The sequence below is a fragment of the Eubalaena glacialis genome, chromosome 14, assembly GCF_028564815.1.
Source record: "Eubalaena glacialis isolate mEubGla1 chromosome 14, mEubGla1.1.hap2.+ XY, whole genome shotgun sequence".
Lineage (NCBI taxonomy): Eukaryota > Metazoa > Chordata > Mammalia > Artiodactyla > Balaenidae > Eubalaena > Eubalaena glacialis.
Window position 1 is genome coordinate 60,745,347 of NC_083729.1, and position 27,495 is coordinate 60,772,841.

The following is a 27,495-nucleotide window of genomic DNA, read 5'->3' on the forward strand; positions in this document are numbered from 1 at the left end:
GTGAAGCACAGTAAGTGAAGAGAACGATCACCATAAATAAAACATAAACTTGCTAACGTTTACTGAGTACAAGTAAGCTTTTCCCATGCATTTACTCATGTAATGCTCACCACGATCCTGTGAAGTAGGTATTATTTTATCTTAGAGATGAAGAAACTGGCTCAGAGAAAGTACTGATTTGATTAATGTCCCTCAGCCAGCCTCTAGATAATCTAACGTGAGTTTGTAATCTGCTGGATTCCGTCAAACCACAAGTGAGAGGAAGGGGCAGGACTAGAAGCCAGGACTCTCAACTCCAGGTCCAGGGTGCTTCCATTGCCCCGCACTGCCTCGGAATAGTGGAGAAAGGCCTCCGGGGCCATGCGGACAGCACCCCTGTCATCCGGCCTGCGGGACCCACACCTCCCACCTAGCTTCCGGGATGCGGCCAGCCCCCGGACGCACCCACCCGGGGACCTGCTTCCCGGCATCCTCCCCGAGCGACCGCTCACTTCCGGTCCTAAGTAGGCCGAAGCAGAAGCATCACCTGGCCGGCACCCTGCTCTTGGGAAACGCTATCCGCCGGGATTCCCAGCTCTACGCCCTTGTCCCATCGCCGCCCCCGCCTTCTGTCAACACAGCCCCCTTACCTGCCCTGCGCCCCCCACCCCGCCGTCCCAGGCCCCCAGCTGATAACCGCCCTCACCTCCTCTCTCTTCGCCTGCCACGGCCTTTTACAAACGCGGCCAAACTGTTCGCTGTAACGACAGTCGTTATTGGTCAGAGCCGCCCACGCGCGGCGAGAGCCCGCCCACCTCAGCTCGCGTTGTCTGACGGGAGTTGTAGTTTCCTTCTCCTGGAGGCGGCTGACAATTGTTGGGGAATCCGGTGGTGGAATGTGCGCCTACCTGGCGGCTGTACTACTTAGGGTCTTTGCTGTGGAAAGAGTGCTTCTGGCCAACCCTGCTGGTACTGGAAGGCACATACAACTCTAGGGCTGGTCATGACTGTTGCAGGCCTGAGTGAGTCCTATTTCTGAGTAGAATTCCATTGGTCATTGATGCAAAAATCACCTTAGATTTTCTACATTATTAGCAGATGCCGGCTGCGATTTAGTGTTTTGTCAAGGGGGTCTTGTCCACCAGAGTATTCGCTGTTTCTATCACTTGTGTGTTTGCATCAAGTTATCTTTTTCTCCCTTAATTATACTCTGACATGTTACTTGAACGTTTTCCCATATAAGGCGTTGGAATTGGGTTCTGGTATGACCTAGTTTTGGTCCTTGGAATCGCACAGAATAAATCTAATCAAATAAATAAATTTGTGCTCCTGAGTACAAATGTGTTAAGGGTGAGGCCTGTGTGTGTTGGAAAACTCTGGAATGAGATTTCCTGCACCTTTAGCCTTCATCCTGCTGCTTATTAGTGGTGGCACTGTGGGCTGGTCGCCTGAGAACTGTCAACGGAAATAATAAAAATATTTAAAATAAAATAAAAACGTGAGAGCTGTGAGTTTCAGTTTTATTCAGGGACTTACTTAGGACTATAGTCAGGGAGACAACCTCTCAGATAGCTTTGAGGAGGTGATCTGAAGAGGTATGGCGAGAGGTTAGTACATCTGTGATTTTGCAGAAGGGGTATGTGCAATCAAGCACACAGCTTGGTAGAAGATTGATGCTGGTCACAAGACACAGATAATGATTTCAGTGTTTTTCTAAGTATGGGAAGATGCAAGAAACTGGGTTCATAAAATCTCCCAAAAATATCTATATGAAGTCCTATTCTGCCAGTTTTCCCAGAGCATGGAGTGCCCCATTTCTGATCTCCACCCTGAACTCCTTTCAGGGTGTATTGAAGGTCAGTGGCTGCAGTGGCTAATGACTTAATCGTTGTTGAGCCAGAAGGTGAGTGACATTCTTTAGCTGGCAGAACCGTAGTCTTCTCAACTGTTAATAAGAGAAGTGGTCCCTTTCATGATTAAGGTTTGCTATGTTGTTTCTTAAACTGGAGGTAGGGGGAGAAGGGCACATTTTTTTCCAGGAAATTTTTCCAATTTTGTCTTTCCACTTCAATTATAAGGTTTTAAATGATCATCAGTATATCCTGTATCATCTAGATGATCCCCTAATAATACTGTGGTGGTTTCAATGCCTGGTTGTGTTTATGATTGTATTAGTACCAAGTGATTATCTAAAGCAGTTGTTCTCAACTGGGAGCACTGCTACACATCTAGTAGATGCCATGGAAGATCCTGCAATGCACAGGACAGCCCTTACAACAAAGAATTATCTGGACCAAAATGTCAGTAGTGCCACAATTGAGAGACCCTGTTGTAAAGAGAGAGTGTTTAAAGTTTTTTCCATGGAATTGTCCAAATGTGTCCTAAGAGATCTGTGGGTTTTCAGCTGAGACACATTATCTGTTCCAGTCAGAAAGGAAGCTATCAAGCAACCCCATTCTAAAAGAGGTTTCTTTCTTCCAAGCCAGACACTCAGGGTTCTTCCATTCCTTCTTCAAAGAAGGGCCTTTGAAGAAACATTGCCATCATCGAAGTCCTTTCTGAGCCCTCGTCTCATAAGTAGGATTCTCAGAATTGCACAACATTCTCAAGTTATGGTCCATTTTGGTATGTTAATTTTCAGTATGTTAATATTTACCCAGTCACTTTACTTAATTCTCTCATTGGTTTTTTTTTTTTATATATATAGACTATTTTTTTAAAGTTTATTTTTGTCTGCGTCGGGTCTTAGCTGCAGCGCGCAGGCTCTCTAGTGGCGCACAGGCTCCAGAGTGTGCGGGCTCTGTAGTTTGTGGCGTGTGGGCTCAGTTGCCCCGTGGCATGTGGGATCTTAGTTCCCCAACCAGGGATCAAACCCACATCCCCTGCATTGGAAGGCGGATTCTTAACCACTGGACCATCAGGGAAGTCCCTGCCCATTAATTTCTAACCTTTCTTTTCTAATATAAGCATTTAAGGGTATACATTATTTTCAAAGTGCCATTTTACTTGCATTCCACAAATTTTGATATACAGTATTTTTATTTTCTTTAAATTTTAAATAATTTTAAATTTTCACTATGGCATCTTCTTTGACTCATAAGTTATTTATACATGTGTTTTCATACTTGATTTCTAACCTAACTTCTTTATGGTCAGAAAACATGATAAGCTACTTTTTTTTATCTCATAGAAACTCTGCTTTATTTATTTATTTGTTAATAGATGAATAATAGCTTCTGATATTTAAAGGCATTTCCAATAAAAAGAATTTGTGTGGTATTTGCACATTAGAACAAATATTTACAGTTCTTTGATTTTTGCCAATTGGCAATAATTATTCGTCAACTTCCCTTACCCCTCTAACTCCTGTGACCTTTTAAAACCAATATTTTCTTAAGTATTCCATGTGTGCTTGAGAACAGATGTGTATATATTTCTTTGCTATTAATTTGGCTACATCAGCTTCATTTAGGGTTTCCCGGTATATATCTTTCCGCATACTTTTGTTTTAGATGTTGCTTCTAAGCAGTGCATCTAGATTTTAAAAATCCAATTAAACAATCTCTTTTATTAGCTTAGTACATTTATTATGCTTGTTAATCCATTTGGAATTATTTCTACCATCTAATTTTATTTCTACCATCTACCATCTAAGATTGGTTTGTCTGGCTTTCTCTGTGTTTCTTTTCTTTTTCTGCCTTCTTTTGGATTTCTTTTGTTACCTCCTCTTTTTGGAAGTTATATGCTCTATTTTTATTATTTTAGTGACGATCCTTTACATTTTAACTCAAGGCCAAAGCTAATACATTTTTCTGCTATTCTCCTGAAAAAAATACAGTGATCTTAGAACACTTTAATCACCTCCTGTCATATATATTATTATTATCCAGTATTTTATTTTAGTTCTCCCTTAGAAGAAGGCACTGTTATTGTTGCTTTAGATTAAACTACATATGTATAAATTTCTTTGCTTACCATTTCTTTTTGCAGCTCAGACGTTTGTTTTAGGACTTTTTTCTCCCTGAAATATATGCTTTAGAAGTTCATTTAGTATTGGATTTATTGTTGGCAAATTCTCTTGGCTTTTCTTTTTCTATTTCATCCTCATTCTTGTATGATTGCTTTAGGTTGTTGTTTCTTTCAGCACATTGAAGATATCCCTCTGAATTCTGGCCTGTCGTCTTGCTGTTGAAACATTTGATGTAAATCTAATTGTCATATCATTGTAGTAGTCTTCTTTTTTCTCCCCCTCTCTGCTGCTTTTAAAATCTCTCTGTCTTTGATAATCTGCAATTTGACTATATATGTAAGCATGGACTTCATTTTATTTATCCTTCTTGGGATTCATTGTGGATCTTGAGTCTGAGAATTCCTACCCTTCAATAATTCTGGAAAATTCTCAGCCATATCTCTTCGAATATTTCCCATCCCAAATTGTTTTCTCTCTTTATGGAACTCCAGTTTTAATATATTTTAGATTTCCCATTCTATTCTCCATGCTCTCTTCATATTTTCTACCTCTTTGTCTCTGCACTGTTGTACTGTTCCAATTCAGATTTCTTCAGCTGTATCTAATTTGGTTTTGTCAGTCCACTGAATTTTTAATTTTAGCTTTTGTGTGTTTAATTTCTAGAGGTTCTATTAGTTTCTTTAAAAATTCTGCCTAATCATTCAATAGTCACTTCTTCCTTGCTCATATTTTTACTGCATCTTTTATTTCTAAAGACATATGAAATATAGTTATTACATATTCAACATGTGATTATTATAATGTCTAAAAGTCCTTGGAGGTCAAATGGACAAAGGACACAGACAGGTCACAGAAAAGAAACACAAACAGCCACCTATCATGGGAACAAATCACTAACTTTACTTACAATCAGGGAAATAAAAGAGATCATTTTACATGCATCAGACTGGCGAAGATAAAAGCTTAATAACAATCAGCATTAGTAAAAGTAGGGGGGCAAACGAGTGCTTTCAGACATTATTGGTTGGAGTGTAAAATGGTACAGCTTTTAAGAGCTGTACCATTATAAAGAGCTGTACATTATAATGTACCAATATAATTTGACAACATATATCATGCAATTTTTACAATTTACATTCTTTAATCCATCATTCAATTCTGAGTATCCTAGAGAAACAGTACACACATCCACACAAACGCATTCTTTAACTGTTGTTCCGATTTTCTATATAAAACGGAGGTGAATGTTTTTTGTTGTGTTTTTCCGAATGAGTGAAGAGTGGGGTTGTTTTTTTGGTGGTCATTCACTTATCTTTGTGATTTATTCATAGTTTATTGTATTGAGATTTTAAAAAATTATTGCTTTCTTAAACCCATCTCCTCTTTCCTCTCTCCTTCCGTCTATAGCCCACTGAATCGGGAAGGCAGTCTGCACTACTTAACTATCCCCCACCTCCCACTCCTTAACCCAATACAGTCCACATTTTGCTCCTACTACTTCACTGAAAATGCTCATTTTTAAAGTCACCAATTACTTCTTCATTGCTAAATCCAGTGGACTTTTTTTCACAACTTGTATTTTTCCCCTCTGCCATATTTGACTCTTGACTACTCCTTGAATGTTTTCCTCCTTGATTTCTGCAACATCATGGACCCTCAGTATTTCTCCCACCTGTCAGGCAGCTCTTCCTCATTCTCCTTTGCAAGCTTCTCTGTCTCTGCCCCCTTCAATACTGACAGACCTAAGAGTTCTGTCCTCAGTCCTCACTCTAGTGTCTCTCTGGGTGATTGCCACTCCATGGGTTGAACTACCACCTAAATGCTGATGACTCCCATCTCTATTTCAGCCTGGATCTCCCTTCCAAATTCCATATCATTACCCACTGGCTATTATCTACCTGAATGTCACACATGTCCAAGCGCCACATTTTGAAAGGCAGACCTCATTAGCTTTCATCTTCTGCCCTCTAACTAGCATCTATCCTTACTCACCCTCACAAACTGCTCTTCTTCCTTTTCCTACCCCAGTAACTAGCCCCAACCATCCATCTAATTGCTCATGCCAGGAACCTGGAAGACATCTTGATTTAAAACAAATTAGATCAATGGCTCCCTAGGACCTTTAAGATAAACAAAAGTTCAAATTACTTGGCATGGCATAAAGAATTGGCCCTGGTTTGGTCCTTTAGTTTTAGCTCTTATCACCTCATACCCAGTACTCTAGCTGGTAGTACTATCAGCACATGGTAGAAATCCATTTGGTTAAAACAAGATTGAGATAATTAAATTAATTGATTGATTTACTACCTACTGGGTATATACAGCACTGAACAGTCACCAGCTTTTAGTGGGCAACACAGGTTTTAAAGATATAATCGCACAAATACATAATTTAAAATGATGACAAATGCTATAAAGGAAAAGTAAACATAAGATGGCTTGAGAGGCTACTGATTTAGATTGTGGGTAAAGAAAGGAAGGCATTTTAGAGGAAGGGACATTTAAGTGGAGAGCTGAAGACAAAGAGCAGACAAAAGGCATTCACATGGCAGGGCTCTGCAATGGGAGTCTTGGTCCCCAATCCACCCTTCTTGGCCTTGCTTTGTGAAACATTTCTTCTTTGCCAGTTGGCTCAATGTTAGGCTTTGTCAATAGAGGGCACTGGGGGAACATGGCAAGGTGATGGTGACAGGAAGGCACATTCCTTATGGGTTCTGGTTCTATCTTTTTATTCAGTGTGCAAGCCAATGGATCAGTGTACAGAAGACCCAGTGGCCCTCCCGTCAGTGGTTCTCTGGACCTGCCCCGGCTGCACCCTCAGGCCACACTTTCCTTACCTGCAGCTGTTTCCATGGCAGCTTTGGCTGCATCCCTCTCGAGGACTGACAGATAAAATACAGGACACCCAGTTAAAATTGGATTTCAGTTAAACAACAAGTAACTTTTAGTATGTTTCTTGCAATATTTGCGATTGTGCTTTCACTTGCTGAATCTGGCAACCCTAGCTCCCCCACCTGGTGGACCATTTCTAAAGATCATCTCCAGCCCACCCACCTCTGGCCAATGGTAGGCAGCTTCTAAGGACCAGCTCTGGCCCACGCCCTCTGGCATGTTTGTTCACCAGGCGGCACGTTCCTATGATAATCAAGCCCACTTTGAAGAGGTGAGAAACTCAGTGCTCTCCTAAACCCTTAGTTTCTGCATTGTCCACTCTGTCCATAAATAGTAGCTGCTTTTTTTTGCACCTGCAATTTCTGGATCCCTTTTAGTAGTTAACCACTTTTTACTATTTAACAACTATTCACATTAAAATCTCCCTTTTCAAATTTTAGTGTTGGCTTCTGTCTCCTGACTGGACCTTAACTGATATAAAGTGTTTACTTATTCAGGAAACTGAAAGATGAGTGTGGAGTGGAAGGGCTTATGGGAGACTGGAGAATGGCTTGCTGTGAAGTTGGGTAAGCACAGATAGCACTTTAGAAGGCTCTGCAGGCCACATTAAAGATGTTAGATTACTGCTAGATACAATTTGAAACAAAGACTTTCAAGCAGGGGAGTGTCATGATCAGATTTACATCTGTTAAAAGATTCCTTTGGTCTTCTGATTCTGGTAGAAATGTTAGCAGCCTGGTTCTGGATCTTTCCACTTCTCCTGGAAACCACAGGGAGCGACAAGGAAAACATATGACCAACTGACTCCCACGAACAGTATCTTAAGTGAAACTAGGGATGCAAAGAAAACTTATACATTCCACATTGAGTGGAAGTGTGGTACTGGATGGGAGGCCAACTGAGTGCCATGGGGGAAGGACAGGGAGTGGAGGGGGCTGGTGGTGGCAGACCTCAGAAATCACTCGCAAATATTCACTCTGAGAAGAGAGCCAAACCCTGAGTGGAGCCCGCTGTGGGGAGGACTGAACAAGCATATGAGTGTGGGAGAGGCAGGGAGGGAAGGTGTGTGAAGTGCCTAAGGGGTGCAGAGGTGATGTCTTTCAGAAAGCAAGTTAGGGGATCTCCTTGAAGACAGGAGTTAGGTCCCTTAATGTAGGAGATGAAGGAACCAAGGGAGCTCAGAGCTGGCACAGAACTTCTGAACAAGATCACATCCCAGAGAAGACCCATGGCTACACTTTTAAGGAGACAATTCATTGTAGCCTCAGAGGGAGGTGAGAAACCTCAACAAGGTCTTTCCCCTTCATCCTCCTGCTGGTACTTGGTCTAGGAAAAACCAACTGTTTCAAATATGAACAAATAGAAATAAGCACAGCATTTGTACCAAGATACTGTAATTAAAAATAAGACAGCAAAACTTACCTATAGTTTCCCTGGAGAAGACTCACAGGAAAAATGTTCCCACAAAGCAGTTGAAAATAATATAGGCATTCCAATATGAATTTTAAAAATCTAATGAAGTAAATGCAGCTAAGAAAAACAAGAATTCAGGGACGAGACATCCCTGAAGTCAAACAAAAATTGGTGGAATTTAGAAAAGAAAAAAAAAATTTATTTTCAGAAATGAAGATTACATTAAAAGGAACACAAGTGAGTCTGGATACCACAGGAAGCATATTAAGGAACGGAGATTAGAAATGAAAAGCAAACAAAAAGATAAAAATAATTAAGAACAAATGATAGAAACCGATGTCAGGCAGAGGAAATCCAACACACAATTGGAATTGCCAAAGAAAACCAAAGCAGTGGAATAGTATTGATACAAATATTTGTGAATATAATTCAGGAAAACATGAAATATTATCTTGATGCATGTACTTGGCTCAGGGAATGTTTCCTTTCTTATAGAATGCTTTCCCTGACAATTGTCTCTTTCCATTTGCCTGATTTTCTTCCAGTATTTAGTCTTTTCACATGCTCCATAGTTCCATAAAACATCTCACAACACACAGGCTGGCGTCTCAGATAACCTTAAGTCTAGCCCTCTGACCATCAGGCTGGATTGGCTGCCAGGTCGCTTCACAGCTGCAATCCTGGGACTTCCCGTTATCTCACTCGTGTTTGATCCTGTTTCTAGACGCTACATCATATTTTTTCTTTGATTTTTACTCTTATTTTGATGGAGTTTATCCAGTAACTGAGAATCAGTGAACAAGAAGAAAATCTTTTGAGAACTTGCATGTCTAAAAATGTCTTTATTCTATTGTCACCTAAGACATAATTCATTCAAACTTTTGAAGACAGCACCCCATTGATCCCTAGGTTCCAATGTTGCCATTGAGTATTTTCCTCGATCCTTTTTCTATCTGGTAAATATTTGAATATTCTCTTTATAGGTCTGGCATCCTAAAATTTCATAATGGTATGGCTTCGTATGGGTCTTTTATATTTATTGTGCAAATTCGACATTAGCTTTTTTTTTAACCTTGAAACTCAAAATTTCATCAGGGAAATTTTCCTTTATTTAATAAATTCTACCCAATCCTCTATTTTCTGTTTTCTTCCTGGAACTCCTATTGATTTAATATTAAACCTCCTGAATTGATCCATATTTATTTTTTTCCCTATATTTTTGATTTGTCATAGAACATCTCATCTTTTAATATTCTCACTGAATTTATTCATATTCTAATTTCTTGTTGTGACATTTTATTAGTATCCTGTTCTAATTTCTTGAGTACAGTATCTTATTTGAGGATATGATAGTTGTTGAAGTTTTCTGATTCTTGAGAGTTGCTTTTATTTAGCTCTACCTTTTACAATCAAAGTTTTTCTCAATTTCTGGTGATCTTTGGCTGTCTTTATTTAGAAGTGAAGCACTAAAAACCTGTTTGGAAGGTTTGTGTACGTGGGCAGGGCTTACTGATTGGTACGCTCCACTGTAAGGGGACTCTTGGCCAGTTACTATTTGGAGGGGACCCTCAAATGTCAGCATCTGTCTTTTCACTCAAGAGTTGCTTAGTTTTTCCACAGTAGAAGCCTCCAAATCTTGCCTGGTGTGTTTAAGTGTGGCTGTTGGTTTTCTAGAGCTGAACACAAATAAGGAGCTAGGGATCTCATTTATCTAGTATATAAAACTGCTTAATAACTATTTTCTGCACAGCCTCTCACCTGAGCTTATTAACCCTGAGTCAGAAATCTACTTTTCCCTTTCTTAGGTGAATTACTATCAGAATAACTTCAGCCTTCAACTTTAGAGACCATAGCGTAAAGTCCTATTCAACTCAGAAACATTCACATACATTTTATCAAGGCTCTTAAATTAAAATTTGTTTTGGAGGTATGTTCTTCAAGTTCTAAATAGTCAAAATGCAGTGACTGGAAAAAACGTAACGACCCCCTACAAAAAGATTTTGTTTTAGAAATCATCACTCTTTCATTGAAAGGGTTTGTTCTTTATTTCCTACAAACACATTTTATTTTTCCAATTCAACTATAACCTCAAGAGCACCCTGTAGCTCTTGGTAAACTTAACTCTCTTTGTGTATGCAAACTAGTCCTTATCAACCGCCTTCTCAAAAGTAATAGAACTCTAATACATACAAAAGGAAGCTGAGTAAGCACAGGGACAAAACAGGAGAAGAATAAAACTAGAATGTGAATCTCATTTTCAACAGAGAGAGAATATTAACAAGGAAAATGAGATCCTGATTTCATAGTGAGTTAAATCTACAGCAATTCTTTGTGGTATCAAACAGTAACCCAATGCAAACCATGGTTTCTGAAATAAGATTAAAAAGAAATCTAACAAATACCTGAGTGAATATAACAATATGACTAGACCAAAAAGAAAAAAAAATCTCTCACACACAATAATCACTGCAAGAAGATCCCAAAGGTTATAGAAAACATAAAGGAACTTTAATATCCAAACAGTCAGGGCAAAGAATACTGGATTAATGACCCATTAAGTGTGAACCACTTTAGGTTCTTTACAGTACCAGATGTATTTTAAAGTAAAATCTGAATGCATATTGCAGAGAATGAATCCATTTAAAAAACTTTAATTTCCTTACCTGATACTAATACCAGTATGATTTTTAGACTGTAAATTTTTTAAATGATTTAACACTGAGAGTAAGATTTAAAGCAAAGTTAGCAATGTTCCTGAATTGCAAATTTGTTCAGTAGTAATAAGCCTTTGAGTAATGCTACTTTCTTCTCAAAAAGTAGTCAATGTACATTTTAGAATTGTGCAATAAGAAAATATTGGCTAATAAAAAGTGTTATTTCTTGAGATAGTCAAGATGAAAGAAAAACTATACTTTTGCTTGGATTATTTATGCCCAAATAATTTACCCTGCAATCCACAGATGTATAGGACATAAAATACTTTTGAATAAGAGAAAAGTGAGGGTCCTAAAATAGGAACATAAACCAGAAGAATCTAAAAACAGCATCCTGTTATTTTATTTTTTGAGTATTTAAGCTGCTTTTGGTTGCATGCCCTGATCTGTAGAAGGTTAATTAACAAGGAAATAAAATTTCCAAGTGTTTAAAAAATTTACTCATCTTCCATAAAGCAACTTTTAATGTATCAACACTTAGAAAATACACAGTGACTTGATGAAACATCAGTACAACTGCATAGAATTGAACTCCAGAGAATTATACATTTATGATCTGTCTTTCCTGGGCTCTGGTTTACAGGAATATTGGCTTAGAGACCAGCTTAGAGTCATCTGCTCCTACCTGGAGGATACAGGCCAGGAAACTCTTAGGATTCCATGGGCCTTTTCTGTTCCTAAATAAAACACCAGGAGCTCTCTGGTCTTAAAAACAATGAAGCATCCAAATATGTATACTGGGGACCCTTCCCCTTTGTGAGTCAAAGAAGAGGAGAGTTTGTGACTTTCGCTGAAAACAAAACAAAACAAAATCTCCCACAATTCTTCTAAGAGACTGAAATATACTAGAAATTTCAAAACTAGAACAATGCCATCAAAGATTAAACCTCTTAATGCTCGGAGCCACCCCAAAATAATACAATTGGGAACTCCAGGAAAACAGGTACCAAAAGAATCAAAGTAATGATTGCACTGAGGATTCTCCTCTTTGAAGGCTGTTTAAGGAGGTAGGATTTCACGGTTTTTTGTTTGTTTATCTTTTGGCCTCTGAACATTTAAAAAATGCTTTGCCCGGCTGGTCATTCAGGCTAATTTTGGAGTTCACAAGAAACCCCAAGCCTGACATAAGGATATTCTACAGTTTCACAGCTATCATTTGTACATATTAAAATCAAGTTGATTTACTCTTTTTGAGTAAATATAACTAGAATATGGCAAATTAATATATTTCTTTACATACAACTTTGTGTCTCAAAGTTCTTGAAAAACAAGAGCAGATGACTTTGTATTCAAAGACTACCAAAGTGTGTATTTGATATTCACATGCAAACAAAACCTTATAAATCTCCTGTCAACTCTGCATGATGCCTTTAAGGAGGAAATGACATACAAAGTTTGCTAACTGTGCAAAATATTAAATTGCTAAAACATTTTACATAATGAAATGATACATGTAAATGTAGAAGTTGACACATGAAATTAACATGGGTTCATAAGAACTTATCACATTTCAGAGATTTTCTTTAGTAACAAGTTTTTGTTTTTATATTTCCTGGTACACAGCAAAGTTTATCACAGAAGATAAAAACCCTTTTAAACAAATTCAACAGGGAATTCTTGAGGCACCTTCTCATATAAAACACAAGATGAATGCAATTATCAATCCATCTGAGAAAAGTTTTCAATCTAAAGATCATTTTTTTCCATTTAAGTATACTTTATAGAACTTTAATAAGGCAAGACAAATTTGTGAAAAAAATGTAGATACAAAAATGATGTAAACTAATAACTTATATTTAAAAACCCCAAAGGGAAAACAGTGGAGATGGGACAGCTCAAACAATGCCTATTTCAAAAAAACCTAAAATAGAATTGTGCATAAGCTGAAGATTACAAAGAACTTCTAGACTCTGCACAGTTTTGGTTTTCCTTTTTTTTTACATCTTTATATTACATGTTTTAAATCATATCAGGAATGCAAACTAGAACTGCACACTACTTCAGTGGAAAAAAGTTCAACATTGTGCAATTTTCTGCCTCAATTTTAAAAAAGTGGCAGCAATCCCTGCATTTGTATTTGAAACAAGGATTTGAGAAACTTTATCAAAAAAGGTAATGAAGGCAAAAATTGGCAGACATCCAGCATATTGTTTCTTTTTAAAACAATGCGGATGGTAAGTAATTTCATGATTAAAAAATGAATCTTTTAAATAAATACATTGTATCTGACATTTGCACTGACTGATTTGATAAATCTTTAAGTAAACAACGGCTTTACTACACTCCCTGTAGCCTTAAGCCACTGGCTTTAGATTCTGGAGTCCTTTTTCACTGGGTTTCATACCCTGCGACTCGATACCCTGCAGGCTGATTAGGCATCATGCTGCCATTCTGTCCTGGAGGCGGCTGCACTCCATAATTTGGTCCCATCCACGGTGCAGAAGACTGTGTCTGACTGGTGGAGAACGTGAAAGAAGCAGAGGGGAGGGGAAATCCACTGGTTAAAATAAAATGTAATGCCAAGAATAAATAACACATACGTGGGAAATATCCTTTTTCTTAAGCCCAAATATAAGAATAATTGTTATGCCAGAGAAAGCAAAGGCAAAAGGTTTTTTCTTTTAAAAACAAGCATCCTTGTAGCTTTAATTTGTACAGTTTAATTCTGTTAGTTTAATTCTAGCTAAGAAAATATCCTTTATCTATAAACATTTATTCCCTTGAACTCAGAAAAACTCATCTCTAATCTCAGAAAACTGTCCATCGGGGGTTTGACATATGTTGAACAAGCCACTACCTGAAGGAAACATGATCATTTGGTATGATACGGACTTGCATTTATATTACTCAAAGAAGAAATTAAGATAATTATTAGTATATGTAAGCTCATAAATTTTTTCAATGTTACAAGATTCTTTTTAATAAAAATGGCAAAGCGTTTTAATTTCCAGTTTGTTTTTCAGAAATTTAAGTAAAATTGTAATTCAGGATGTATAAAGAAGCTTTCATATAACAATGTATGAATAAACCCTCTTGCACAAAAAAAAAGCATAATGAATAAAGCAACTAGGATCAAAATAACTGTATCCAATAAGCCTAGCAACTATTAAGTTCTTATTTCCTTACTTAAATATTTGTTGATTCGTTGCCAAGCATTACCAAACTTCTCATAACGCTGTTTATAAATCAAGACAACACATTTCTAGGCAAAATTTTAAAGATATACACTTAAAACTATAAAGTAAAAACCTCTCTAAGTCTTTCAAAGGCTATGCTTTAGAAAGAAGGCACATTACCTGCTAATTACTTAAAATCTCTTCCCAAGTTCTTGACATTTTCAAAGGCTAATAATAAAGGAAAAGAACAAGTATGCTTACTTAAATCCCTGCTGGTTCCATGGCTGGCCATACATTCCATATGCAGGTACTTGCCAACCATTAGGCATATATTGGCCAATTTGTTGTGCATTCCCATACCACTGGCCCCACTGGCCATAAGCTTGTGGATATCCAATTTGATTCTGCTATTAAGTAAAATTGTAACAGATAATTTAATATTATTTAAAGTTATAGGTGCACATACAGTCCTAATATACCACAAATACATAGCCATAACACATAGGGCCATCATTACAATTAAAACTCAAGGATAGGGCTTCCCTGGTGGCGCAGTGGTTGAGAATCCGCCTGCCAATGCAGGGGACACAGGCTCGATCCCTGGTCTGGGAAGATCCCACATGCTGCAGAGCAACTAAGCCCCGGGCGCTACAACTACTGAGCCTGTGCTCTAGAGCCTGCGAGCCGCAACTACTGAGCCCGTGTGCTGCAACTACTGAAGCCTGCGTGCCTAGAGCCCATGCTCTGCAACAAGAGAAGCCACCGCAATGAGAAGCCCGCGCACCTCCACAAAGAGTAGCCCCCACTTGCGGCAACTAGAGAAACCCCGTGCGCAGCAACAAAGACCCAACACAACCAAAAATAAATAAATAAAATAAATAAATAAATTTATATATATATTAAAAAAAAAACCACTAAAGGACAAAGAAAAGTTTATAAAGTCACGGCTAATAAAAAAAAAGTGAGGTTATACTGCTTTAACTCTACAATGATGCTCTAAATGGCATACTCTTTGTAAGGCAGTAGGTTAGGGTTAGGGTTATTAAACTCAGGATAATGTTTAGGTGTTTTGTAAATTATCCATATGACTGTTTCCTTTAGCTAGGGAAGATAGGGAAGATAAAGACTATTTATTCCTATATTCAGTTTACTTAAAGTTATATAGTTTAGGATTTTCTTACTCCTATCTTGATGCTCCATTTCCTCATAGAAATGTTTGTGGGATCAAGTTTGAACCACTAGAACTGCCTGGAAAAACAAAGGCAGCAAAATCTGGAAGAAAATGCCAAGGTCCTAAATATATTCATAGCTTTTGTTTCAACTGAATCAAACATGCTTGTGAGGACCTCCCTGGTGGCGCAGTGGTTACGAATCCGCCTGCCAATGCCGGGGACACGGGTTCAAGCTCCGGTCCGGGATGATCCCACATGCCCCGGAGCAACTAAGCCCATGTGCCACAACTAGTGAGCTTGCGCTCTAGAGCCTGTGAGCCACAACTACTGAGGCCATGTGCCACAACTACTGAAGTCCCCGTGCCTAGAGCCCATGCTCTGCAACAAGAGAAGCCACCACAGTGAGAAGCCCGTGCATGCAACGAAGAGTAGCCCCCACTCGCCGCAACTAGAGAAAGCCCACGCGCAGCAACAAGGACCCAATGCAGCCAAAAATGGGTAAATAAATAAATAAATAAATAAATAAATTAAAAAAACATGCTTGTGAGTTCTCCAAATAGTATGTGAATAAATCTACTAAGTATTAGAAAAAATTTAATACCCCGTTAAGTTTGTTGCAGCATTTTAAAACCCACTGTGTGAGCATGAGTCAATTGAGGTGGTCACATTCATCATGTCACCCCTGCATCCATGAACCACTACTCTGGAACTATAATACATGAAGAGCCCTTATATGCTATCATTTTAGCTAGAAGCATTAACGACGATTATCAACAATTTCATTTAAAAATACCTATTAGCCCAGCAATTACTCTGCAAAGTCAAGAACCTTCTCACCTGTTGCACGGGATTTATCATATCAAGAGTTTCTTTGCCCCAGTAGCATTTCACAACATGGCCTTCAATGGTAGTTCCATTAACAGAAACAATTGCATGTGCTGCACTTTCATGGGAATTGAACCTATTGAAAATAATATTAAGAATTACCAATATAAATTGTTTAGTATACATATAGCTGATTCACTTTGTTATACAGCAGAAACTAACACAGCATTGTAAAGCAATTATACTCCAATAAAGATGTTAAAAATAAATAAATAGTTTAAAGTGCTTATGAATAAAACCTATTTTTAAAAATCAAACTGAGCCTGAAGTATAACAGGAAGTTAATATAAAAGAATCAATAAAATGGCATATTTTCAATTTTTTTTCCCCCTCAAAGATCTTATAGTTCTGGGGAAACTTCTTTTAATAGAATGTTTTATTTGCCTTGTGTTGGAAGGAGGGAGCTATTAAAAAAGTGGCAAATATGATAAACACTAGAAAAATTTCTATTTCTTTATAACCAAAGTAAATTTTAAAGAAAACCACTAAGTTAAATGTTCAAAAATGATCTGGGGGGAAACATTTTTTTAAAAACCACCCCTACCGAACAAAAGAATATCCTTTATCTGGAAAGACTCGAATTTCCATTATTTGTCCAAATGGCGAAAAAGTCTGACGCATTAGTTGTTCTGTTAGACAAAAAACAAAAACAACCCGCATTAAAATCCTACAAATACCAAGCCTTTTAGTTTAAAAATTAATCTCAAGATGCCACATAGGTAAAGCCCCCATACCTGTTAGCCCAGAAGTGACACCTCCACAATATACAGTACAGTTGCTTGGACTAGACTGATTTACGACCTCATCATATGATAGCTGTTTGGTGTTTGCTGGGGAGGAAAAATTTAATATTTTTAATTCATTAAATAAAATGTGCAGAAAGAGTAAAGCAACATTAACTACACTACTGTAATGGTAATATTTACCTTGATCAAAATGCTTATTTAATACATATTACATTTGATTGAGGATTAAACCTCCCCCAAGAATGTCTAAAAATTACTCAATATTCTCTATTTAATAGGAGACTTGACATTAGAGATATAATTTATTATTTATAATTACAAAAATGAAAACTAAGTACATTTTTGAACAGTAGTCTTGATTTGCTTCTCATCTATTTCTGCAATAAGTCTCCGGGAACAGCTCTAACATTTAAAATCTAGTGTATTTTCCTCCAAAATTCCACATTTCCTTTTCTTCTCCAATTCACCTACACTCATATGTACTCTTTGGAGCTGGAGGCTTTCGGGTTGCCCAGTTAGTTCTGATTTGTCTTCCACCAAGCCACTGGCCACCCATCTGTTGAATGGCGTTTTCAGCATCCTGTTCCACACAACATTAGAAATGACAAAGAAGCCACTATTAGTTGACGTTAAACAATTGTTAGCAATAGAGAAAACTCATGGTTGCTTTTCACAAATGTTTTTTGAATGAAATGCTTTGTGAAATACACAATATATGACAGCTTTCCTAAAACACAATGGTGCTTTTAAACTGTCTTTCTTTTACTTGGATATCAGACTTTGGGAATGTTAATCACCTGAAAGACTCGAGCCCAAAAGCCCTTATGAGGTAGCCATTGTAAAGTTCATGGAACAACCCATACTATTATGGATGAAAATTGCACTTTATACAATCCAACATGCTTTTAATGACAGTGTTTGGTTTCTCATTCATCTTACAAGTAAATACTGAACAGCTATCATGTTCTAGACAGCAGGTTAAGTGCTAGGGAAACGTTGGTCAATGAGGTAGACATGGTCTCTGCTGCGATAGAACTTACATTCTTTTGCGGGGGACAAATAAAGTAATTACAGATTGTGGTAAATGCCATGACAGAAACAAAAGGTTGAGAGAGAGAATATCCCATGCTGAGATACAGGCATGGGAATCTACTTTAGAGCAGCATGATTAGGGAAGGTATCTGAAATGACATTTAAGCTGAAGTAGAGAGGAAGAGGAGCTAGAAAAGTCAAAACACCAGGGTGTTCCTGGTAGAGGGAAAAGCACTGCAAGGTGTGTTAAGGCAGGAAAGTGTTTGGTACGCATCTTAAAGAAGCATGCGAAAGATGACTAGTTTTACTGGAATCTAGTGTGCAAAAAAGGAAAAGTGCCAGAGGAAAAAACTGATTATTTTAAGAGAGATTATCATGATCCGATTTATGTTTTAAGGAGGCCATTCTTATGTTTTAAGAAGGAGAACAGTTTGGGGAGATAGTAAAAGGAAAAAGACACTTTATGAGACTAATGCAATATCCAGATTAAAAAAAAAGTCGGTGACCAGGACTAATGCAGTAGCAGTGGATGTAATCTAAAGGAAGAGTCGAGAGAACTGGTGGGGAGGGATGTGCACAGTAAGTCAAAGGGGAGGAGGAATCAAAGATAATTCCTAGGTTTTGCCTGGGCAGTAGGGAGGATAGTGCTAGCATTAATGGAAATGAGAAGCCTGGGAGGGAGGATGGCAACAAGTTTGAGGAAGAAACAAAGATGATTTAGGACACATTAAGTTTGAGATATCTGTAAGACATCCAAATGAAGACCATTTGTTAGTAAGTGTGAAGTAAACGGAGCTGGAGATATAAGATTCAGAGTCATGAAGAAAGACGAGAGAGAAAAGAAAGCATCCTGGGATAGAGCCCTGAAAAACAGCAAAATCTGAAACCTGGGTAAAGGAGAGATCACTAACTAAGGTGACTAAGAAGGAATAGCCAGTGATGAAGGAAGAAACCCTCAAAAATCTGTCAGAGTCAAGCAAGCAGAAGTCAAGAGGTGAACTTGAAAAGGGTAGTGCTGGTATAGAGTAGGAACAAAAGCCAGCTTAAGAGTAGACTGAAAGGGACTTCCCTGATGGCGCAGTGGTTAAGCATCTGCCTCCCAATGCAGGGGACATGGGTTCGAGCCCTGGTCCGGGAAGATCCCACGTGCCACGGAGCAACTAAGCCCGTGTGCCACAACTACTGAGGCTGCGCTCTAGAGCCTGCACACCTAGAGCCCGCAAGCCACAACTACTGAGCCCGCGCACCTACAGCCCATGCTCTGCAACAAGAGAAGCCACCGCAATGAAAAGCCTGCGCACTGCAACGAAGAGTAGCCCCCGCTCGCTGCAACTGGAGAAAGCCCGCACACAGCAACAAAGACCCAACGCAGCCAAAAATAAATAAATATACAAAAAAATAAATAAACTTATTAAAAAAAAGAGTAGAGTGAAAAGTAGATGGGATTCAGCTTTGGTTTGCATATGTCAAATGTCAGCTTAAACTAGCACAAAAGAACAGGCAAACTAAAAGCTGTTCTTGAGACACAAAAAGGAAATGCATATTCTTAAAAAAGAAACAAATATTGCTTACTACACTACCAAGTCTGAACTCCATACAATGTTTAATTACTGTTGTGGGTTGAACTGTGTCCCTTAAATTTATATGAAGTCCTATCTACCCTGCCCCATAACTGTGAATGTGACCTTATTTGGAAATAGGGTCTTTGCAGATGTATTAGTTAAGATGAGGTCAATACAAATTAGGGTGGGCCCTTTAAGAAGGGCCGTTGTAAGAAGAGGAGAAGCTAACGTGGACACACACAGAGGGAAGAAGGCCATGTAAAGACCAAGGCAGAGACTGGAGTGATGCAGCTACAAGCCAAGGATACCAAGACTGCCAGTCACTACCAGAAACTAAGAAGAGGGAAAGAAGGATTCTTCCACAGTCTTCTGATGGAACATGGCCATGATGACAACTTGATTTTGGACTTCTATCCTCCAGAACTTTGAAAGAATACATTTTTGTTGTTTTAAGTCATTCAGCTACTTTGATACAGCAGCCCTAGAAAACAAATACAATTACCTGCTCACAGAAGAGGGAAAATTTTTTCTGTGGGGTGTATGTGTATTGTGAGTGGGAGACAAAGAAGTGGAAGAATATGCAAACAACTCTTTTGAGAAGTTGGATTCTGAATTATTAAGAGAAATGGGGATATAGATAAGGAAGGGATATGGGGTTAAGTTTATTAAGAGACACCAGAACATGTTTTTTGGTTGATGGGAATGATTCAGTGAAGAGGGAAAGACTGATGACACAGGACAAAAGAACAAGCAGAGCACATATTATACAATTCCATTTATAAAAAATGTTTGGAACAGGGAAATCTATATAGACAGAAGGCAGATTTAATAGTTGCTCAAGGCTGAGGGGAGAGGGTGTAGAAGAAAAAAGCTAGTGACTGCTAATGAGTATGTAGTTTCTTTTCAGGGTCATGAAAATATTCTAAAATTGTGGTGATAGCTGCATAACTTTGTGAATATTCTAAAAACCAATGAGTCATATACCTTAAATGAGTGGATTTTATGGTATGTGAATTATATCTCAATAAAGCTTTAGTCGGGGAAAAAACCAGAATAACCACGTGATCAAAGTCCTTAAAAAGGACGGAGTGGTGGGACCCCAATCATAAGTGATTTGGTCTTTTACAGGACCTTTCCTCCACTGTAATAGGAGGAAGAGGGAGAAGGTGAGTGCATTTAATGTAGGTTTGGTGGTTGAAAGCTCAGGGAATTCCTGTATGATAGCTTCTATTTTCTCAGCTGAAGCTCAGGGTGGTGATGGAGAAAAGAGTGAGTAATATCCGAGCAGAAATGAGGGGGCATGAAATAGTTATCAAAGAACAGGAAATCCAATTTGCTAGAGAAACATAGGTTTGCAAAGACAGTAACATGTACTCATCTAATGTGTGACCATTAAATTAGAAGCAACACCATTGACTCAGTTTTTCTCTAGCAATACTCAATTACTTCAGAGTAGGCAGAGAGGCTATGTTCAACCAGTACTGGAGTTTGCCTAGCACACACAACACAGGAAGAGGCAAGGGAGCCAGGGGTAATTTCAGACAGCGCTGTGGCACTGAGAATGCCTACCAATCACATATCCCAAATGTACAGAAACTGAAATATAAATTTGGGAAGATCACATTAAATCACTTACTCAAAGTTACACCTATCATATGATGATTGTCAGGATTACAATCCATCTCTGGGTAACTCCAGAGGCCACACACAGACATCGTTTGCTATCTGACTTTCATACTAAATATGCATTAAATAGTGACTTTGATATAGCAGGGGTATATATTCCATAATCTCAAATGGAAAAAATGAGCTCTTAGTCAACCCAAAGCCCTCAACCTATTTCCCCAAGTAGCACAAGACACTAATATCCTATTTATCAATCCTTTAAGGAACTCATATTAATTGTGGCTATCAATCCATTGTAGAGGTATTTTTCTACCTTTCCTAAATATTATGCTGTGATTAACAGTAAAGCTTTGAGAACCAGCTACATTCTCATAGTTTTTATTTTCTTATCTCATCTTATACTTGGTAGATGGGACACATACATGATGGAGCTTTTACCCCTTCACCTCTCAATATGCTTTACCATGTGCAACTTTTCTTCTAATATACAGATTTTTCCTGACCTCTTAGGCTAACCTACTTCTTAGAAGGCATTTTCACTTCATGAGAGGAAGATGATAGCTATACATTTAAACAATGTGATTGCAAGATATGATGTTACTGTGCAAACAGCAAATGCATTACAGTGCATTCTACCCTCTTTTGCCTTAACTTACAAGCCATGTAAACATTTTTAGGGCAGATATTTTTATTTGAAAAGTAAATTTGGGGCAAAATGGTTGCAAGCTGGCTGCTATAGCAAGTATCTGGATAGTAAGAGTTCATAGGGAGGAATAACCAAACAGTTTCAATGTAAGCAGACACAGGAACTAGAAAAAAAACAAGACAATTTGACACTATTTGGCATAACTGCGAACGGGTGTATTTTTAAAAGACTCAGAATGATGCTCATAAATTTGACCTGAAGTCATCAAGAAATGATATCTATTTCAAATACTCCATTTACTAAAGTAAGAAAATCCTTTCTAAAATACATTTTATATTATCAAAAATTTTAATGGCTCATTCTAAGGTACTCTTACACAGAAAGTACAATATTTTTGTAGTAATCGTTGGCAAACAACAGTCGTAACATAGAGGCAATACAATAAAATCTAAGGTTAATGAAACCTTAGTGTATACTCCAAGATTAGTGCATTAAATTCTCCTACCATCCATCCCTATATTTTTAGAAATGTGGTATCTCTGCATTTAATTGTTTGGAACCTTGAGTTATCACACTAAAAAAATTATTTATTTGAATTTGTAAATATTTATAAGGTTCAAACTTCAAACAGTACAATACAGATAGAAGCCTCCTGCCCTGCTGCCCATCTGCCTAACTCTCATTACCTACCCTCCAAACAGGAAACCCTACAAGTTTCTTGTTATCCCTGAAGGGGGAAAAGAAATCACACACACACTCTCTTCTTTTTTACACAAAAGAGCTTTTTCACCTGACAATATACCATGGAAATCTTTCCATAACCAGTACTTACAGAGCTTCCTCATTCATTTTCTTTTTTGTAAACAACAGCACAGTATTATATTGTATGGAGAACATACCAAAGATTTTATCCAGTCGTCACACTACATATGAGCCTTTTCCTTCTTTATACCCTCCTTTCACCTCTCATTTGACAAAATGCGCTATCCTTCCTTTTCTCTGCAAAACCCAGAAATTTCAAGTCCATGCAAATTCATGTTTAGTAATGTTTACTGAATGAAGGAAATGATGAGACATTTTCAAATACATTAACATACAATTTTAAGAAAGGTTCCCACCCATTGGAACATTTTATTAGCTACTTTTGAATTACCATGGGAATATGAAACAGGGACGTAATGAATTAAATATATAAATCAGATAGTCAATATCTAACTTTGGCTGATGATTTAAACACCTCTACTTTCTATATTCTGAAAACATTTTATCAGTAGTTTGCATGCATCAGGTGCTAAATAAATGCTGACTAAATGACCAAACAGGAGAAAAAAGATATCCTCTAGTAAAGGTATTAATTATCAGTGAAATGAACAAATGGCAGATGAGGAAAATGATTAACAATCGAAACAAAATGAATATTTTTATCGTTTACTCTTAAAGCACTACACATGCACTTTTTATTTAGCTCACCCATTTGTTGAAAAAGGAGACAAAGCCATATCCCTTAGACTTTCCTGTTGCCATGTCTTTTACCACTCGGGCATCTCTGAAATCAGAAACAATCGGAAGTTTAGGTTTGCAAACTCTCCTCTGGATATCAAGTGAGAATTTCATACACAACTCATTTTCATGTTTCATCTTCATTAAAACGAACCTTTAATGTAAATTCACCTTTTATTCTATAAAATTTATCATGTATTAGCAAATGAGGCTTAATTTTATAAACATGCAAATCAATAACTTCTTAAATATATATGTATACATTGTACAGAAACTGCCTCCCACTTCAAAAAATTTTTAAATTTTTAAATATTAAGCATGGTAAAAGCAGCTATTCACATGAATTTTACTTAACTTATAGGGTTCACAGGCACACTAAATGAATGGCTTTCTTTAACCATGCAATTTATAATTTGCTATTTGACACTATATACTTACTACCTAATCATTAAAAAATTAAAATAGAAAACTGGAAACTAAAAGAATGAAAAAGTTGTATATTCCCTAAATTAATTAAATTTTTTCATTTTCTCAGATCAGTTCATACCCCCCTTCCGGACTATGGGTAAATTTTGAGAACTTGACTTTTCAGAAACGTTAAATCATTGAAGAAAAATACTAGACACACACTTTAGTTTTATACTATATAAGAGCAGATTTTATACTAAATTCTAAAATAGCAATCATATAAGATTGATTGGAAACTATAAGATATAAAAGCAAAATTTTAAAAAGTCAGAAAGTAAAAAAGCACGCCAACATTTATCCACTGTGAACCGTAGCTTGTAGTTAGCCAGGGCAATTCTGTCCATTCTTCAGAGATACTCTGCAAAATAACCAGAGCCCTATTATTTGAGATTGAGTAAAAAACCCAGCCATGATAGCTAAAACTCCATACCTCAAAAAATTGGACTCAAATTGTGCTTCACAGGCAATCTGCTTTTAAGTTAGCCAGGTATGTCACAATGCTTGTTCTCTCAGGACACATGAACAAAACAGGCACTTTTACAACAAAAACCCAAGTCAGAAAGCCATGCAATATAATTTTATATTAAAGTATACATAAGCATATTTTGATCAATTTAGGAGTGATTTATTAAGTGTTTAGGGTCAAAATGACAAAGAGGTGATGGTGAAAGGGGAAAACTAATGCAAGCCACTTCTCAATATGTAAAAATACTTATTAAAATTATCTGTATGGTACACATGCATTTAATTTGTAGCTTATTCATTTCTATAGCAAAATTTGTTAGACTACCCTAAACTCAAGGAACAGGAAAAGTTTAAGCTATATAAATTAGGGAAAGAAAGTACTGTATTTTATATACTAAATATTTTAATAGGCCAACATTTACTACACACCTTTTATAAATCAAGCACTGTTGTAGGATCTCTACAGGGAATACCTGACTATCATGAGAACCTTTCAATATATATATTTATCAACTTATCTCCTTTAATTGAAAAAAATCAGGAAATGATGCTACCAACTGAAAATGGTTCCTTCAAATTTAGAAACACTAACTCTTTGGGTAGCCTAAAGCTTAGACATTATCTCGACTGAAAATTATAAAACTTAAAGGCCTTACCAAGAAAAAATGATATATACATCAGTAATCATAGTTGACTCTAAGAAAATCTACAGACTATAATTATGATACCAACATATTTAACAAAAAGAAATTATTGATCCTTGATTAAAAAGTAATGAAATTACTAAAATTTGAATGTCATTTAACTTAAACTCACCAATTGTTAAACAATCTTTATCTAATGCCAAACTAAAATTCCCATGCTTTCAGAAAAGCTACTGCAATCAAAATCGAAACATTTAATAAAATAGCATTTAATCTGTTAAAATGTTAGAAAAGCCTTTTCTTTTTAAAGGTAAGTTTCAGGAAATGTTAGCCTTGAAATATATTTAATTCTTACTTATATCTGAAAGGATTCTCTAAGGAAGAAGCAGCAAAGATCTATATCAGAGTTCTTTATCTTTTATGGTCCTGTGACTAATCTGAAAATAGGATAAAACTTACAAAGATACTCCACACCAAAATGAAAACCAGCATAAAATTTTGCATACAGAGATTTATAGAAACTTTGAGAGGCCAAAGGTTAAGACCTTTCCAATCTAGATATTTGAAAGCCAGCTAGAAAGCCAGCTAACCATAATCAAAGCCCTAAAACAGATTAAAAGGAACAGTCAAGAAATTAGAACTTTATTTTCCTGAAGTCAGTTCTAAGAGACAAAGAAAAATGTCACCTAATAGAAGAGTCCACTTGTAAACCCTAATCGTGTGACTGCCTTTAAAGTTGGCCCCTTACTTATGGTCATTCCTTGGTCACTATGCATTTTCATCCTCCTACCAATGAACTAAAACTCTTCAAACGAAAACTTCCAAAATTCAACACCAATACCACCAGCTTTTACTGTCCAGTCTCCTTCTCATCTCTGCTGTTGGTCTGTTCATCAAACCAAACCAAAGCTAACATTTCCTTTTTCCTACTCTTCTAGCTGGAATAACAATACTAAAGCAACAAGAAACTCTAAAAATTTTGTTTTCTAAATTCAACGATTACTTCTAAGAAAGTGCAATCATCAACTTATTATTCTTACTCTATTACAGGCATGCTTTTCAAAATATAAAGTTCTTTTATGATGAATACTCCTTGAGTGAGCTTTTTATAAAAGCCCTAAACTATACAATTAATAACAAATGCAAGCAAGACAGTGCTTCACAAAACACTAAAAGGCATTATTATTATTGTTAATAGCAACAACAACAAAAGGATACCTGGGAATTAACATTTAATAACTGCGTTTTAGATTGAATTGTTAAGGTTTCTTTTTGTTAAAATATATTAACAGAAAATGCATGGTATCATAGAAGTGCCAAAGGGTCTAAATTCCTTAGTCATAGCACAAGTTCACTAAAGATTATGACCAAGCTAGCAAGACACTCATATAAGAAACAATATGCACAACAGCACATTTGTCTCTTAAAAGCTAATGCTAATTGAAAAAGAATTCTAAGATAATTGAAGACCAAAGATTTATTTATCAATGGGAAAAAATCTTTGGCTGTTAACTGCTTGAATAGTCTCTAAACAGTATACTCATTCAAGTGAATATTAATACATCACATTCAGTGTTAAAATTAATGTCCAAAATTCACAATAGATTTTCAAATTACTTCTACGTAAGATTGTTTCTAATATAAAGCATTTAAAATTTATCTTCTGTTACTTACGATATTCTTCCAAATGGTGCAAAAGCAGCTTTTATGTCTTCAGTTGTAATTTCTGGACTGAGATCACCAACAAAGACATGGAAATGATCTTATAAGGGGAAGGAAGGGGAAGTGAAAAGAAAAACATAATTTTAGAATTTAAAAAAATGCTAAAATCTATTCAGTAAAGTATTCTTAAAATAATTTATGGATTATAGTAAAGTATAACACTATCCTATACCTAGACAAATCCTATCAGTTTTAAACATAATGAATCAAGGTGACAATACAGGAAAGATTCTCCTAAGGACTGTGATATATCTAATGGGAAACTGACAGTTATATTTCTACTTATAGCCAATTATTATACTTGCCTAAGAAAATAAACTAATAATAATAAGTTTTGCAAAATATATATATATATATATTTATGACTTCATTACCATTCTAATAGTACTTATTTACATTTATTCAGTTTACCTATGTGATATACTTGGTTTAACCATATTTTGTGAAGAACAATCAAAGAAATACCTTGCATTGCAACAGTTTGATGTTAAAGTATTTGACAGTTTTCTCAAAAGCCAACAGTTTTGGTTGCCCAGACATTACACCATTCAGTTTATGTGAATCCATGTGCAAGTGAACTAAGACTGAAGGCAACAGAATGAAAACAGTAATCCCTTCACTTTATATCAGAGCCATTAAAAAAGCACTGGAGAGAAAAAAACGTTCCCATATGTGAAGTTTTCTTAAAAAGACAATGCTCAAAAAAAAAAGAAACACTTTAAAAATACAAAATAGTTGGATCAACACTTTAAATGGACATATATATCAATTCTGACAAAGTATATTTGGAAAGAAAAGTTACCCCTATTTGGCAGGCCTTAAGCAACATATTGGGTTGCCATTTGGGAAACACAGTTTCAGGAGCAACTCAAGCAATCAGAAGATCTGGTATGAAGCACAGATCGTGACCTCAAGGAAACAGGGTATCCTGCCCTTCAGTGGT

The 27,495-nt window shown here is 36.8% G+C and overlaps 2 protein-coding genes across 11 annotated transcripts in view; both read right to left on the bottom strand.

Annotated features, from left to right (window-relative positions):
- The window catches only part of C14H2orf42 (chromosome 14 C2orf42 homolog), a 40,111-nt gene extending 39,395 nt beyond the window's left edge, over positions 1–716 (bottom strand). For 2 of the 3 annotated variants that reach the window (XM_061210762.1, XM_061210759.1), the window contains exon 1: positions 686–711. The gene's annotated coding sequence lies outside the window, so the exon portion shown is untranslated. Of the gene's footprint in view, positions 1–685 lie in introns of all 3 variants that reach the window. The other variant, XM_061210760.1, reaches the window with a different exon arrangement.
- Positions 717–10,790: 10,074 nt separating this feature from the next.
- TIA1 (TIA1 cytotoxic granule associated RNA binding protein) overlaps positions 10,791–27,495 on the bottom strand; it is a 29,364-nt gene continuing 12,659 nt past the window's right edge. For 2 of the 8 annotated variants that reach the window (XM_061168640.1, XM_061168638.1), the window contains 8 exons: positions 26,505–26,592; positions 23,224–23,299; positions 17,359–17,467; positions 16,876–16,971; positions 16,686–16,770; positions 16,094–16,217; positions 14,346–14,488; positions 10,791–13,423 (listed from right to left, as the gene is read on the bottom strand). In XM_061168640.1, coding sequence (XP_061024623.1) covers positions 13,297–13,423; positions 14,346–14,488; positions 16,094–16,217; positions 16,686–16,770; positions 16,876–16,971; positions 17,359–17,467; positions 23,224–23,299; positions 26,505–26,592 — 848 coding nt within the window. In that variant the 3' untranslated portion in view covers positions 10,791–13,296. Of the gene's footprint in view, positions 13,424–14,345; positions 14,492–16,093; positions 16,218–16,685; positions 16,771–16,875; positions 16,972–17,358; positions 17,468–23,214; positions 23,300–24,013; positions 24,080–24,151; positions 24,201–26,504; positions 26,593–27,495 lie in introns of those variants that run through there. The other 6 variants (XM_061168639.1, XM_061168637.1, XM_061168634.1 and 3 more) reach the window with 5 other exon arrangements.